Raw genomic sequence first — 15,070 nt, 5'->3', positions numbered from 1 at the left:
CTTGCTAATTTGTGATAATGTTAGTGCTACCTAGTTGTTGCCTATATGTTTAGGGAAAGAAACAAAAAATTAAGGTTCATTCTTGACCTGGGAAATAGTCCAAAATAAATAAATAAAATTAACAACGAGGTTCACTCACTAGCTTCATCCTGAGCTTTCATACTTCAGCAGATGCACTTTGCCCAGTTGTCATGGAGACAAATCATGAGAAATGATCAGTTACTAGCCTTACGGTAAAGGGCTTCATAGGGACGTAATTTAGGGACTACATCATTTAAAAGAGAAAAGACGTGTCAATTTCACGAGTTGTTTTTATTTATTTCCAGTACACTCGCAAGATGTCTGACTTAGAAGACACTGTTAATAACTTGAGGACTACACAGGGAAAAAATCTATTAAATATGAGATTATTTTTCCCTTCAACATAAGTTCACATTTTAAAAACATTCACATATAGGCCTATTGCAGGTGTACTTTTCACAAATATAACTGTCATGAACAGTTTCTACAAACAGCAGAAACATAGTCTAACATTTTCAGGTTTTTAGTTGTGGCTGCTATTGTAAGGTTACAACTGTTTCTTCAAAATTCCCATATAAACAAAGTTTTATGGTTCAAATACATTTAGCAAACAAATGAAAATCAAAGAGTACTTTACTAAAAGAAAACAAATGCAAATTCACTCATGTTCATTTGTCTGGGTGATTATACAGACACCAAACCTCATATTAAGAATACTGCTTGAAGATCATGTTGATACAATTAAAACAAACATTTTCACATTTAAAAATATAATTTTGACCAGGAAGTCATAAAAATTAGCCTTGCTATGTTAGATGGGCCTGCTCAGCAGAAAACAGGATAAACAAGGATCTAAGGAGATAACATGGTGCAAAATGCCTCTCATTGAGGTGGGAACAGAGTAGACGAGCTTAATTGCCAAAAAAGGTGCAAAACAGACAATGCATCAGTAAAAAGTCTGTGTCATCCTCCTGTGTACTACTACTATATCTTTCCCTTCACCTTCAAATTCAAATTGAGTTCCTAATTGTTTCATTTAAAAAGCCACATGTACTTTTTTGACAAAGTATACATTTTCCAAAAGTACACAAAAAGATTATATCTGACAAAATATTAAGAGTTTTTTTTTCCATTAATTAGTATAATATTTTAGTTTGCACTGTTTAAGACAAATATTAAAATGCAGGCACTCGCCTAATGGCCTAATTATACTGGGAATACAATATATAACATCAAAGGGTTTAGTGTCATATAAAAACCAAAAAGATCATCTTACTTCACATTAGCAAATCAAATATGTACAAATCTACATTAGTTAATTCAATTTATGAATAGGCACTTTAATTCAGAACAGTTCAGCCAGCCCTCAGTCATCTTTGATGATACAACATCACAGAGACATGGCAGTTTTTTTTTTTTCATTTAAAGATGATTAAACCAGATGACGACAGAAAACCCAGAAAGACATTAGCCCTAATAACCACAGCAGTTGATTTGGCCAGATCAGCCACACACTCAGCCTCAGCCTCAGCCCCACACACACACACACACACACACACACACACACACACAAACACACACAAACACACAAAATTCACACACAGGGAAGCTCTAGTTTCCGAGTATAAAGTACAAGCGTCTGCTACAGTATGGGAAGGAGATATTGTTTTAACATGCACACACTGTAGAGGACGACAAACTCCTGGAATGAACATCTACCTCCCCCGTGACTTCCCTGCTGTACAATGTACCTTCAGTGGGAAGAGTCATAGTGCTTTTTAGGAAAAGGTTCGCAACAACAGCCTTTCATCACCAAGCAGTCCTATTAATTAAAAACAGGGCAAGATAATCATTAATGTCACACTACAAAATAACAAATAAATAAATAAATAAACAAAATAAATCATTACATAAATAAATCATTTTGTGTTAAATAAATAAATCAATACGTAAAAAGACCGATCAAGAGGAGAAGATGCAGGCAGTGCTAAAATTTAAGATAATGGAGATGCTCTGGACACTGTCGTGAAAGCAGTTTGAGTTTTTTGGTTGTTTTTTGGCCTTATTGTATTTACAGAGCCTTAGAGCTGCAACTAAAGTTTATTTTCATTAATCTGACAATTATTTTCCTAAATAATCAATTAATTGTTAAGTCTATGGGATTATTGTTCTCTAAAAAAAAAGAAAAATTGTGAAAATTCCATTTACATTTTCTCCAAGTCCAGGGTAAAGTCTTCAATTTGTTTTGTCCAACCAACAGTTCAAAACCCAAAGATGTTTAATTCACTGTCATAACGAAAGGTAGCAAATCCTCACATCTGAGAAGCTGAAACCAGAGAGTGGTTGGTATTTTTGCTTGAAATATTACGATAACATAAGAGAACTGATCGCATGACTGGAGTGTAAAAATGGTTGCCAATTGAGTTTCTGTCAATCAATTAATAAATTAATCTGCTAACTGCTGCAGCTCTACCTACAATCTTGTTGTAGCAAATATTTGATGTCTTTTATAGTTAAAAACCCAGTACTCCCATCACAAGTCTCAATGTCCTTGCCTAGTTGCTACCTCCAATCAAAATCCTTGGTTTCATCCCTTTGAACCTTCTCCACCAACTGAGCAGGAGGCAAACACGCGGGATGTAGGAAAAGATAACTCAGTTAGTGAGATTAGTAATATAACTGTAGTCTAAATGCTCTTTAATAGCAACGAATTGTCATAAGTAGTACCAGAGCAAAGTGTCAGGGTAACTGTGAACTGCCCTAAATGTTAGATACTGTAGGCCGTCATACAAATACAGAAGCTAGACAGATACAGGACCTTTTGTCAGGAGCAACTTCACCACATTGAAAAGTGTAAACTGCATATTAAACTGTTTTAGGGTTTGCCACGCACAGTCAGGGTGTTTGGGGCTTTTAGAGAGCATAGATAACAGCACTGGCATATTGCCACAGTAGTACAAACATAGGAGCACATACTACTGCCCCATTTTTTAGCCTCAAATACTGGCTAAATGTGCATCTCACCGGATTTAAGTTAGTAAGCTTGAGGTGCTCTCGATTTACAGTACCTTACCTTACATACAGTGCATTCGCATTAAGGATTACAGTAATCCACCTAAATGGTGAGTTAAATCAAGCACGCCTCAAGTTTGTCAGAAAGCTGAGACTATTTTAAAAATGTTAAGAGGGGAGAGGTGGCAGCGTCAACATGGGACAACAACAGTTTGACATTTCAATCAAAAATCCAACCAAATCAACTAACAGATTGTTTTCTTGTGAAATCAGCTTAGATGATTTGAGATTTTTGAAACAAAACATCCTGACAGTGCAAGCCGTCTTACAGTCTGTGTCTGCGAGGGTCAGAGCGTGGCGGGGAGGGCGGCGGGGGCAGGGTGACGGTGGTCGGGGGCTCCACTGGGTCGTCCATCGGCAGGACCAGACGGGTGCCCCTGATTGCAACCTCATGCTCCGCCAGGGCGAGCTCGTGATCCAGACCCTCATCAGACGGGCCGCCCCCGATGCTGGCGGTGGAGCGCTTACGGTTTATAGTGTGGGATCCTGATGCGTCTGTGCTGACGGTGACGTCGGCGTACATGGAGCTCACGTTGGCATCGTTCAGGATGAAGTCAGAGTCATCGTCATGGAGCGGACCTTCATTCTGGTGCATGGAGAGGGGAAAGGGAGAAGGCGGGGAAAAGCATGAGAAGGAAGAGATGAAGATGAATGTGAGCAGCCAACTCCAGCACACACTGCAGGGTGTAATGCTGTATTTCATACGGTCTAAAAAGTTACTGTTTGGGCATTTAATGAAAAGACACTTCAACTTTATCGAATGATGTCTTATGTTCAAACCTCATAGGCCTGTGGGCTGGTGAGGCATCGTGCCAGCGGTCCACAACAAGCAGGCAGAGTAGCAGTGAGAGGAGGACCGCTATGGGTCAGGAGAGGTTTCAGGTAGCTGGTGAACAAGCTTCTGTCAAGGACTAAACAATTTAAACACACTAACTTTCAATTAAACAACCTAATTAGTCAACAAACTGTCTGATGTCTTGGAAGATGAAACTATGAAACAATCAAAAAGTATGTATGTGTTTTAAAATATTAAGGCTGTGGCTCTTTTATTAAGATCAGTATCACTCCTGTGCAGGGAGATCAAGTTACAACTATATATTTCTTAAAGTTTATAAAGAGCACCCTCTGGTGTTGAAAGCTGAATTCAGCATCTACAGTTCTGAAGACAAGGTTTTCATGTAATCCATGGCTCAAAGGATACTTGTGGTCAAAGTTATACCAGATCCTGAAGGGCCACGCGCTCTCGTGTTTGGTGTTCCTCCGCTGTGTCCCATCCAACACTGCAGAACTCTGAAGCACAACTCTTATATTTAGTCACTGTTTCATTACTTAAATGTTTTTTATTTGACCTGGAGTTAGCAAATTGACAATTCAACCAAAAACATGAGCCTCTAATGTGTAATGATCACTTACAGAGTTTTCTTGATCAGAGTCCACACCCACCCTAAAAGAGAAAAAGTAGCAACAGGGATTTTGACAGAGAGACCTTCATTAGTGCGGATGAAACACACACACAGAGAGATAAACACATACAAACAGATGCACAGCCTTACGGTATGCTCATGAATGACAGCATGGGCATGGTGCCCCCGCCACAGATCCAGACGGTAAAGAAGACAATGAGGAGGGTAGTTGAAAACATCATCTGACGAGCGTACGTCGCTGTGTCTCGGATGGAAAGAGCAAAGGTCATCGCCCCACGCAAACCTGGAGGAGAAAAAAGACAAAACAATGAGAGACTAAGACAGAGTTTATGTGTGAGAGGGGCCCACAGTGAGGCAGTGTGCAATTTTTCATTCATCATCAACTCAAGAAACACCTACAAAATATGTTTTTAACTGAACTCAATAATTACTGATTACTGCAGTCATTTGTTGACTAGCTTATCCTGCACAGTCTCCTTACGTGAGACACATACTCACATAAGCATCTGTCGCCATAGCATGCTAATCAGTTGTATTAAAAAAAAAAGTTGAACATATTTAGAAAATGTCCTGTGATAAATTGGTTTAAATTTTCAGCATAATTACAGGAAATAACCTGTGGGTTTAAAAACTAGGAAACAATTATGAAACAGACATGAAGGGGATTTCTATTTTTAAGCCTGTTTCAACAGTAAATGTCAGCTGACATACAATAGGGGCTGTTATTCATAACAATACTGTATGTGAGTAGGAGGGTTGTTGGTCTAGAAGGAGATTATTATCCAGGCCAATGGCTAATTTATTTACACTTCCACTGACAGTGTATTTTCATGGAACCATGTCCCAGGTGAGTAGTAGTTTACTCAATTTGGGTCCAAGCCAGAGAAACTTTACTCATCTTTACTGTGTAGAAAATAAGAGACCCCACAGACCTCACATACCTGCAAACATCATGACGTGCTGAAAGTTGGACCCGATCTTGTTCTTGCGGCCCAGGTTGAGCAGGAAGGACAAAGGATAGATGTTTGCTGCTCTGCCCAGAAACACTGCCACCTATACCACGCAGGAAGGTCAAGGACACAACAAATTGAAATAATGATACAGTTCAGGGCAGGTTGGAATGGAAAATAATCGTGGGTAGATGGCAGTTTGGAAATTCTGCCTCATGGTTGACTAATCTTAGTTTTAAATGTGTTCTCAATTTAATTTAGCTTTTCCTATTATTCTTGGGCTCCCTGAAGCACAGAATAAAATAAGATGCATGTACTGTCAGTCCATCATAAAAGTTTTGGTGATAGTATTGCTAGCATTAGTATCATGACATATTTTCATAGATTGATAGATAGAATTTTTAACTAATGCAGGCAAGTGAGCATGTTATGGTTTAAAAAAAAACAAAACTGAGGTCATGTGGAACAATACGGTATGTCAGATAGCCACACATCTCTGGAGCACCAGAAAGGCCTTCATTTGTTTGTGCGGCGCATCAACACCAGACAGAGTAAAGGATACAAAGGCTCCAATGATGAACAAAGGGTTGAAAACATGTGACTGGAAGGAGAAGAGAGTCAGACCCATGTAGGAGAAGATGAAGTTCTCTGCCAGGAAGTTCAGCAGCTCAAACAACTGATGGGGGAAGAGACAAACAGATACACATACTGAAAACAAACAGGATGAAAACTGAAACTGAAAAAATTTACATAGCATTCATGTCACTTTGGGTAGGTAAGGTAACATGTGAATGTTTCTTGTAAACCATGCATTCACTGTGTTCATCAGATGACTCATGACGGCATTAGTGAGAAATGTTACATGTCTTATCAAATTTACGGAGAATAATGCTTATATTTGTGTGTGTGTGTGTGTGTGTGTGTGTGTGTGTGTGTGTGTGTGTGTGTGTGTGTGTGCCATCATAGCAAACTGTGGTTCGAGAGAACTACTACTTTACCAGGAACTAGCACTTGAGTAATTTCACAGTAATTTCGTTTGTATGTCTGTATGCTGATTTTTATCCATAACTATGAAAGATGCAGTTGTCAAACTTAACTGTGTAGTTGAGATCAAAATAACGGGCATAGTCGGTGGTGTGTGCTCTCTAGTTCTCTCATTTATAGTTTCCAATATCGAAAAATACATGTTTATAGTGCTACTAAACGGTAACTATCAATAAACTGTACTACTCAGCTTTATTTATTGCCTCTAAGTGTATAACTTTCAGAAAATATGTGAGGTGGATGTCCACATGCGCGGTCACTGTAAATGCTCTAAATCTCATGTAAACCTTGCCCAAATGAAGACTGTGATATTTATTTGCAGTGTTTGAAAATAAAGTTACTGCCATAAAAACCAGTGCTACCAAAAGACATATGTGTGAACTTTGTCGGTATCTGCTTTTAATTTACTCACTAAAGTTACATTATTCTTAAAATCCTCAGCTGATGTCCCGAGTAAAACTAAGAACATTGTTTGCATCAAGCTAACAAACTATTTAAGGTTATTTCTTAACTCTGAATCTTAGTTACTAGATATCCAGAGACATGCGTATCATGGTTTTGCTCAATCTCACTGCTGCTGCTGATAAGGATGACACAAGTTCTAGTTCAGATCCTATCTATGGTGGTAAATACTCATGTCCACAAACATCTTGCCCTGTCACGCTGCACTGCATTGATAATAGGGTCAATATTGTTTAGGTTCTATATGCCGAAGCCAGATGACCCAAAGCTGTTTGTACGAAGGACCAGCAGACCATCAGGTCTATCCGCTCTGTGCTTCAGTGAATAAATGACATCAGCGTGTGGATGTATCTGAACTTAATGCAACTTCAACATCCTGTCTTCTGAATATTTTTTTCAAGGCATTTCTCTGTTATTTGCTTTTATTCTGTGCTTTTCTTCAATTCTGTACCTTCTGCACTTTGTAAACTAGATTTTTTTTTCAATGGAAATACAAATAACCTATAACATTGGTTGGACTAGTACTGGCAGTGGCACTATTGCAAAACGTGTTACAGAGCAAAGATTAAAGCTGTTAGTAGATACAATGGGATGGGATCACTGTGATTGCATTTCACCTGTTTGGTCCTGTCCTGAGATTCCGGGGAGAGATTGTTGTAGGTGTAGTGAGCCTGAGTGATCCCACAGAAGAGCACAGCTACCACACCTGAATAAAAACAAAGATCCACAGATTTAACTTAAATGTCACTCAGAACATATTAAATTATACTTTGGAGGAGGGGGTCAAAAGCATTAAAAAAAAAAATCACTTTTGCAAATAATATTTTTGCATGCAGGAGGTGTACCTGTGAACCCGCAGGCCTCAGCCAACAGGAAAGTGCTCCAGGACATGAGAAAAAAGAGAGCCGTCTCCAGCAAGGGGAAGTCCCGCAACTTAGTGAACTTGGTCACGTGATCAAAACTGAGCGTCAAGGAAAAAAACAAGAGCTGGAACACCTGCAGCCATGATATTTGAAAACAGAAACAGAGAGATGAGACAATCTGAGCAGATTGAATAAGACAAATAAATCTGTAAAAGTACAGAAGTACTGTTCTATTTTGGTATGCATGAATAGAATTCAGGCTACATCTATACAGGCTTTTTCTTGTTTTAAGTCAATTATGACTCCAAGCTGCACATACAATGATTAAACAGCTGCAGTTTTAGATAGAAGTTGGGCATCTGTTTTAATTCATTTAGTATTACTCTGTTGCTGCTCATGCATACCTGAGAATATAAATTATTATATTCACAGGTATATATTATCATTCAACATTATGTAACTGTAAGAACCAGGTGAAAGGATATGAGAGCAGTCATGACTCCAGTGGCCACTCCAAGAGCAAAGGATCCACTGAAGACACCCAGGAAGATGCCGAAGGATTTCAGCATGGCCATGGCCTCGAAGCTGTGGCTGTTGTCTCCCGCAGGCTGGTACGCCACAATGGAGCTGAAGGGCAGGTAGACATGAGTACACAGAAATAAAACCATTTTCATGAAGAAAGGAAATAGGCCTGTGTTCTGAGAATCCAGGAAGAGCAACGGGTCAAACACATGCTCAGATAAAGACACCAACGGAAATATCTTTGAAGATGTTAGACAAGCATCAAATTAAACCTGCAGAAACCCAAACCCAAATCCAATTCTGATTCTGTACACATTTAGCGGATTTTGGTTTCCCTTTAAAAAATAAAAGTAGTAACAAAGGCTTAACACACATGGATTGGAGTTGGGTTTTACAGTCATAAAAAGGGAAGAGGTTGGGGTCTTGCATGCTCTTGGATCTTGGATATCTCAACTCTATTTGGTTGATATCCAATAAGAGTGCAAATAATTAACCAATTCAAGCGCTACTCCTTTATGAGAAGTACCACCCAAATTACCTCAAGACTAACAAAGCAGATCACCAGCACTAACATCCAGCAGTAATAGACCTTTTGGACACAAAATTTTCTAGTCATCTGCTCGTTCTGTAGAACATTGAGAAAAATGAAAAATAAGACAAGGAGTGGATATAAAGGGGCTGCAGAAGCTGTGGGGTGTAGGGGAGGGCAGTGATCATCGTAATGGATCATGTCTACACTCTAAATAAAAGATCTGCATCACATTGACTGACTTGAGATGATCAGGTTCTAATACTACAACTCTGCCACCACAACCACGCAACCAGCCCAACAACCAATCCACCCACCCACCCACCCACCCACCGGGGGCTCAATGTCTGGTTTTCTCCCAGCCATTCCTCTACCCCCTCGGGAAAGACTGGGCCGTCATCTCCTGGGGAGTGCACAGCTCCAGCCCCTTGTCTACTCTGTTTCTCCAAGCGGAGGAGAACACTGCATACATACGTACAGGCAGGCGATGAATGACACGGGTGGGTGAAGGAAGGCAAGCAGTGAAATGACAGGGATCGATGTTAGTATGATTAGTGTTCATTCATGTGCAATGTACAACAGTTGAATTTGCCACAGTTATCATAGACTCATTATAGTGCAGGTCAGCAACACATCTGGGATTAAAGGTCAGGTTCACATTCTTTTCAAATTTAAAAAATACTGACTTGCCCCTATGCACATTTTAAAAGTTGTTGGTCACTGTAATTGTTCCTCCTGTCCAGGCTATGAAAGAATCCCTTCCTAATGCAATACTAATTTAAGTGATGGGGGGATGAAATCCTCTGTGCAAAAATGATTTTTAACTGAAGCTAATATGAGGCTTCAACAGTCAGAATCAGACCAAACAAGCTGGTATCTTTTAAAGTTTCAGTATTTTTAATGGAAAATTATTTTGTTTTACCATCCTTCAGCTGCAGCTTAGCAGGGGGAAAAAAGGATGAATTTCACAAGGAAATCCACTAACTTGAAGTCTCTAACTCAGACTGCTGAAGCCGCACACAAACTATCCTTTAACGTGGACCTACTGTTGCTTTGGCGAAGTGTGTGTATATTTTTGTAGCATGTTATCAGTGCTTACGAAGAGAGGACGATGGCCACAGCATCATTCAGGACACTCTCCCCAAAGAGTAAAGCATACAGGTCCACATCCACCTTGAGCTCATTGAAGATAGCCAGCACTGTCACTGAAATATGAAGGATAAAAAAAAACACTGACGTGAATATTGTATAACACAACACAAGCCAGATTAAGCATTGTTATTGAATATATGGAAGCTGAAACGACTGAAAGCTAATATGACTCTACCTACCTGGGTCTGTTGCCGAAACAATGGCCCCAAAGAAGAGGCAATCAGTAAAGTAAAAATCTCCCGCTAGCTGACCCACAACTTTCATGAAGGAAACAAAGCCATACATGATCAACCTAGGAGGAAAGAAGGATGATGAAACATTTGCAAAACAAACTTATCAGATGAAACGAGGCAAGCAAAACTGAGTCTGAATGTCAGGCATAATGGTAAAAACAAAACATCACAATCTCTGAGGTTATTTCAGAGACTACAAAATGACGTACCCAATAACAAAGCATGATACAACTGTTCCCATGAAAGCATATGCCAGGATGGAGCCAATGTTTCTGAAAAAATGTCTCTGAAACAGACAAAGACAGTTCATTAAAATAGAGTTTGTCTAGTACCTAAGAAACATATATATGAAGAATCACATACAAAAAATGTAACTTATTCTGTAGAAAACAACATATAATTTTAAATAATATTATTTAACTTGTGTAAAATCTTATTTGTGAAAAACCTGAATCTATATTTCCATTTGAATGTAAATTTCCATGAACAGAACATCATAAATCCCTTTGACTCTCTTACCCTTTTCAGACTGTAACCAGCGTGGAAGATGATGGGAGGCAGCAAAATGTTGAAAAACACCTCTGGGTCAAAGGTCACCTGAAGGCAGTAGTTATAAGAAGTTATACACCTATTTACAAATAGTGCATTCCCCACAACCTGACACACCTTTCCAATATTCTTCAGAGCATATATTGTTTTGTTTTGTATGCAAACAAGTAAGGTTTTTACATTTTTATTGACAGAGATCATGTTTAGATATGCAGGTGCTATTCCACCAGAGGCTCCAGGCACCTAGTAACTAGTACATTGCATTGATGCATCAAAAGTGCTTTTCATGTTTTTTCTACAAGTGTGTAATGTCGGATGTGGATTTTGTCGTCTGTCCATTGGTCAAAAAATTTCTTGGCTGATAATTGTCTGCCAGAAACTACAAGTAAAGCAACATGTTTGAGTTTTTAAAAATGGCAAGTGTATAATCAGTGACACTGAGCACTGCAAGCCCCAACCCAGAAGTTCCTGAATCTTAAGAAACTACTGCCACCTTAGCATGCACTTTTTTAGGGGGTTAAAACTATCTCCCTGGAACTTAATTCAAACCATAGTTCTTCTGGTGGAAACACAGGTAGGGGAGCTGAGTTGGAAAAGCACCATACGTAAGAGGCTGTTTATCACACTATACACAGTAATATGGACAAAGCTCAACTGTATTTATTATTATTTTCAAACCCTTTTCAGTATATCCATAAAACATATTTTCCGTTGGCAACTTTATATGCTTCATCTGTTCATCCCCTTGCCTTTCTCAGCATCTCATCATCCTGAACTTGGTGCCCTTTGCTCCGGCTGACTTCCCCCTTCAGAGTGTACTCGTAGAATCGGCCGCTGACGTTGACCAACAGAGTAGCAGGACTGGCGTTGACTGCACAGCTGAGGACCAAGTCACTCATGCTCTGGGGCACGTGGACACCAAACCGCAGGATCACACCCACCAACAGGCCTTCAGGGAGGAGAAGAAGGGCAAAGCAGTTAGCCACGGATCTCAAGTAAATATCCCTTGTGCACCAAAATAGGGTGAGGTTCTATTTAAAACACCTGCCTTGAATTATTTGAGTGTGCTACATACTTGAATTAGATTGGGGTCTTACAAACAACAAATATTAATTGGGCCAAGTTAATTATTCTCAAAGCAATAGCTTCATCAACGCAGCTTCTCGCTGCATGCTGGAAATGAATGATGGTGCAGGTGTCTGACTAGTTAAATGGGAAGAAGATATGCTTTTTTCCAGCTACTGTAACAAAAATACACATTTTCCCTAACACTTCAGCTGTTATCAATATTACATTATATTTCATTATTTAATTGACAGCTGACAGAATAACAAAACTCTAAAAAAAAGATCACCATAATCCCGCAGTCCTAAGACAGTTACTATTTATAATCGAAAGTACGCATAATACTGGATACATAATACTAATTTGAATGCGAACATCTCTATAGATGACTCACTCAGGGAGTTTCCCCCATGCACAATGAAACCTAAGCATAAGCTGTCAAAGTGAGCTTACAGGTCAAGTCTGAGGAGCTAACACCAAGATAGCCAGCTAGTATTAACGCTAAGTTAAATTAACTGATTGACATTATCGTTAGCTAACGTTGGTAGTCTTACCATAGATCATGGCGAGTCCTGTTTCGTGCAGGAACCTAAATCGCCGGTGTTTGAACAACCATATAGTTAAAATGGTGAGTGTTAAGAGCATTATGAATATGAGAAGATTGGCACTGTCCTGACGATGGCTCTCCTCAGCCATCCTCTCAGTTGCGACGTTGTCCATTGCATTGCTCTCGCCTTGGCTCCCGACGAGCACGAATGTCAACAGAAAAGGCAACAACAGAAGCGCTTTTGACGGTTTAACACCAAGAGAGTGTCTTAGTGTAATTCCCATTTCGACTTTCTGTCAAACTGTTACATTTGTCGTTTAATTCCTTTCGGTTTTGTAGGGAAACTCCTGCTTGGACTAAAGGGGAGCAAATGACAGCTTCTTCCGCAGCCGTTATCAAAACACTGGGATTTCCGGTTCTTCAAAATAAAAGTCACCTCATGATTAGTGCTAGTCCCGTGAGCAACACCAACACTACACCCAAAATGTTTTTTGGGGTTTTTTGTTCAATTTGTTTGTTTGTTTGTTTTTGTTTGTTTGTTTTTGTTTTGTTTTTTTAAATCACAGTAGCTACCTGTAAGCCACCTGTGAAATTTACTCTGATTACTCTGTTGTGGAAATCTTGCTGTGCTCTTATACTATAGCAGACAAATCCCCATTACAATAAGAAGACAAGTTGAAAATACAATCACACAAAAAACTTCCAGTTCATACTCAAAAGCACCTCTGTGGTTGTCCAGCCAAAGTGTCTCCAGGGCCACAGTTTGCCATGATGACACACACACACACACACACACACACACACACACACACACACACACACACAGACTCACAAAGTGAGAACAATAGCAGCCCTGCTGTCATGGCTGGTAATAAATCAGTCTCACAGTCTTAGTGTGATATTTATTTTACAAGTGGTTTGATTGTCTAAGACTTGACACTATTTGTGATATTTAACAAATGTAATATGATCTCTGTGGAGAAAATACAGTCTTTGTTTAGAATGGCTTTCAACTCCTCCTCACATATTCTAATAACGGTTGAATAATGCTCATCTAACTTACTCATCCTCATGGTCATTGTATTGCGTTATAACTCTCTAGTTTTGGTTATGCCGCAGAAGTATATTATACACCTGGTATATCTAAAGACAGCATTTAGCACCACAAGGCTTTCATTCGTCTTTGATGCAATATCAATATAGTTTAAGTATCAATCTCTTTGTTTTTATAAAGGTAAGAAAAATATTATTCTGACATTTCTGAGTCATTTTGATTTTAAGTCAGTATTTCATGTGACCGTGTAATTTCTCACAATTGATGAATAGCCAAAAGATTCGGACAGCTGTGTGAGGCTACACAAAGACTGTGCAGTTCAGATATTTCAGACATTTCTATGTGAAAACAGGAAAAAGAGCACTAAGATTACAGTTATTTTCACACATGCAAACAAGCAAACCACTGTTCAATTCACTGGAAATGAACTGAGATGAAATGATTGTAGCATAAGAGATCAAATGCCAAATTAAAAGATAGGTAGATCCCCTTTTTCTGTTTGATTTTGATACACTTACAAGCATGTCATTTAAGGTAATTCTTCGATTAAGTTGATTTAACAATTTGTTGTTTGTCAGGTGGATGATGGTACACACATATAACATACCTACGCATACATAAAAGTTTCCACTTCAGTTAAAGGTATTTCTCAATCTTAATTTTGTAGCGGTTTCCTCTCACAGGAAACAAAACCCACAAACCCTTAACTGTGGAGCAGCAGACACAGAACATAATACACATATCAAGAGTCACATGACTTTTCTGTCATGTACAAACCATACCTGAGATTAAGTAGGCCATGATGCTACACATAGCCTATAGTGGCTTCAGAATATTCAGACCCTTCACTTTAATCTTGTTTGTTGTAGATTTTATTTTAAACGGATAAAATTACCATTTTTGTCTATCAGTCTAATGATCAGTCAATAATCCAGAATGGCATGTAATGTAAAAACATGTTAGACATGTTTGCAAAATTATTAAAAGTCAAAAACTGAAATCATTTACAAAATTATTCAATCACAAACTGTGGTCAGGTGCATCCTCTTTACTTTAACTATCCTTGAGCTGTGTCTACAAGTTGATTAGAGCCCACCTGTGACAAATTAAATTGATTGGACATAGTTTATAAAGGCACACACCTGTGTATACACAGTCCCACAATTCACACTGCATGTCAAGACAAAAACCAAGCCACAAAGTCCAAGGAATTCTCTGTAGACATTTGCGATATTTGTTTTTTGAAAGTTGTATTTGTATATCTATTTTTTCATCTTCAAATGTATGGAAATTCTGTGTCAGCTTTGAGTGCTGTCATTTTGTGGTATTTTTTTAATCACAATTTGTAAACAAACTCCAACATAAAAAATTTTAATATTATCACAAACTTTATTTCTTAACATGCACTGCTAAAGGAAAACAAAATACCTGTAAACATCACACATTTGAATAAACTTTAAATATCTCACACTAAGTAAACTATTCTATCGGGAGTAAACGAACTGAAGTAATTAGTGTTGAGTGCAGTGTTTTACAGTCTTTTGGGGATGAAGCCTGTTGGTGCACAGGATGATAATAATGAT

At 38.7% G+C, this 15,070-nt stretch overlaps 1 protein-coding gene across 1 annotated transcript; it reads right to left on the bottom strand.

The window, feature by feature from the left end:
- Positions 1 to 293: 293 nt before the first annotated feature.
- LOC111217162 (sodium/hydrogen exchanger 6-like) lies at positions 294 to 12,814 on the bottom strand. The gene is made up of 17 exons (XM_022738909.1): positions 12,441 to 12,814; positions 11,571 to 11,770; positions 10,792 to 10,869; positions 10,482 to 10,558; positions 10,219 to 10,331; positions 9,987 to 10,092; positions 8,322 to 8,463; positions 7,819 to 7,924; positions 7,591 to 7,679; positions 6,030 to 6,143; positions 5,459 to 5,570; positions 4,647 to 4,800; positions 4,507 to 4,537; positions 4,295 to 4,383; positions 3,874 to 3,979; positions 3,363 to 3,679; positions 294 to 1,843 (listed from the first exon to the last, which is right to left on the bottom strand). The coding sequence occupies exons 1-17, from the start codon at positions 12,715 to 12,717 to the stop codon at positions 1,831 to 1,833; spliced, it is 2,124 nt and encodes a 707-aa protein (XP_022594630.1). The 5' UTR covers positions 12,718 to 12,814; the 3' UTR covers positions 294 to 1,830.
- Positions 12,815 to 15,070: the final 2,256 nt, after the last annotated feature.

Source organism: Seriola dumerili, unplaced genomic scaffold, assembly GCF_002260705.1.
Source record: "Seriola dumerili isolate Sdu_G_001 unplaced genomic scaffold, Sdu_1.0 BDQW01000040.1, whole genome shotgun sequence".
In the NCBI taxonomy this organism is placed as follows: Eukaryota; Metazoa; Chordata; class Actinopteri; order Carangiformes; family Carangidae; genus Seriola; species Seriola dumerili.
This window is presented reverse-complemented; position numbering and strand designations above follow the sequence as displayed.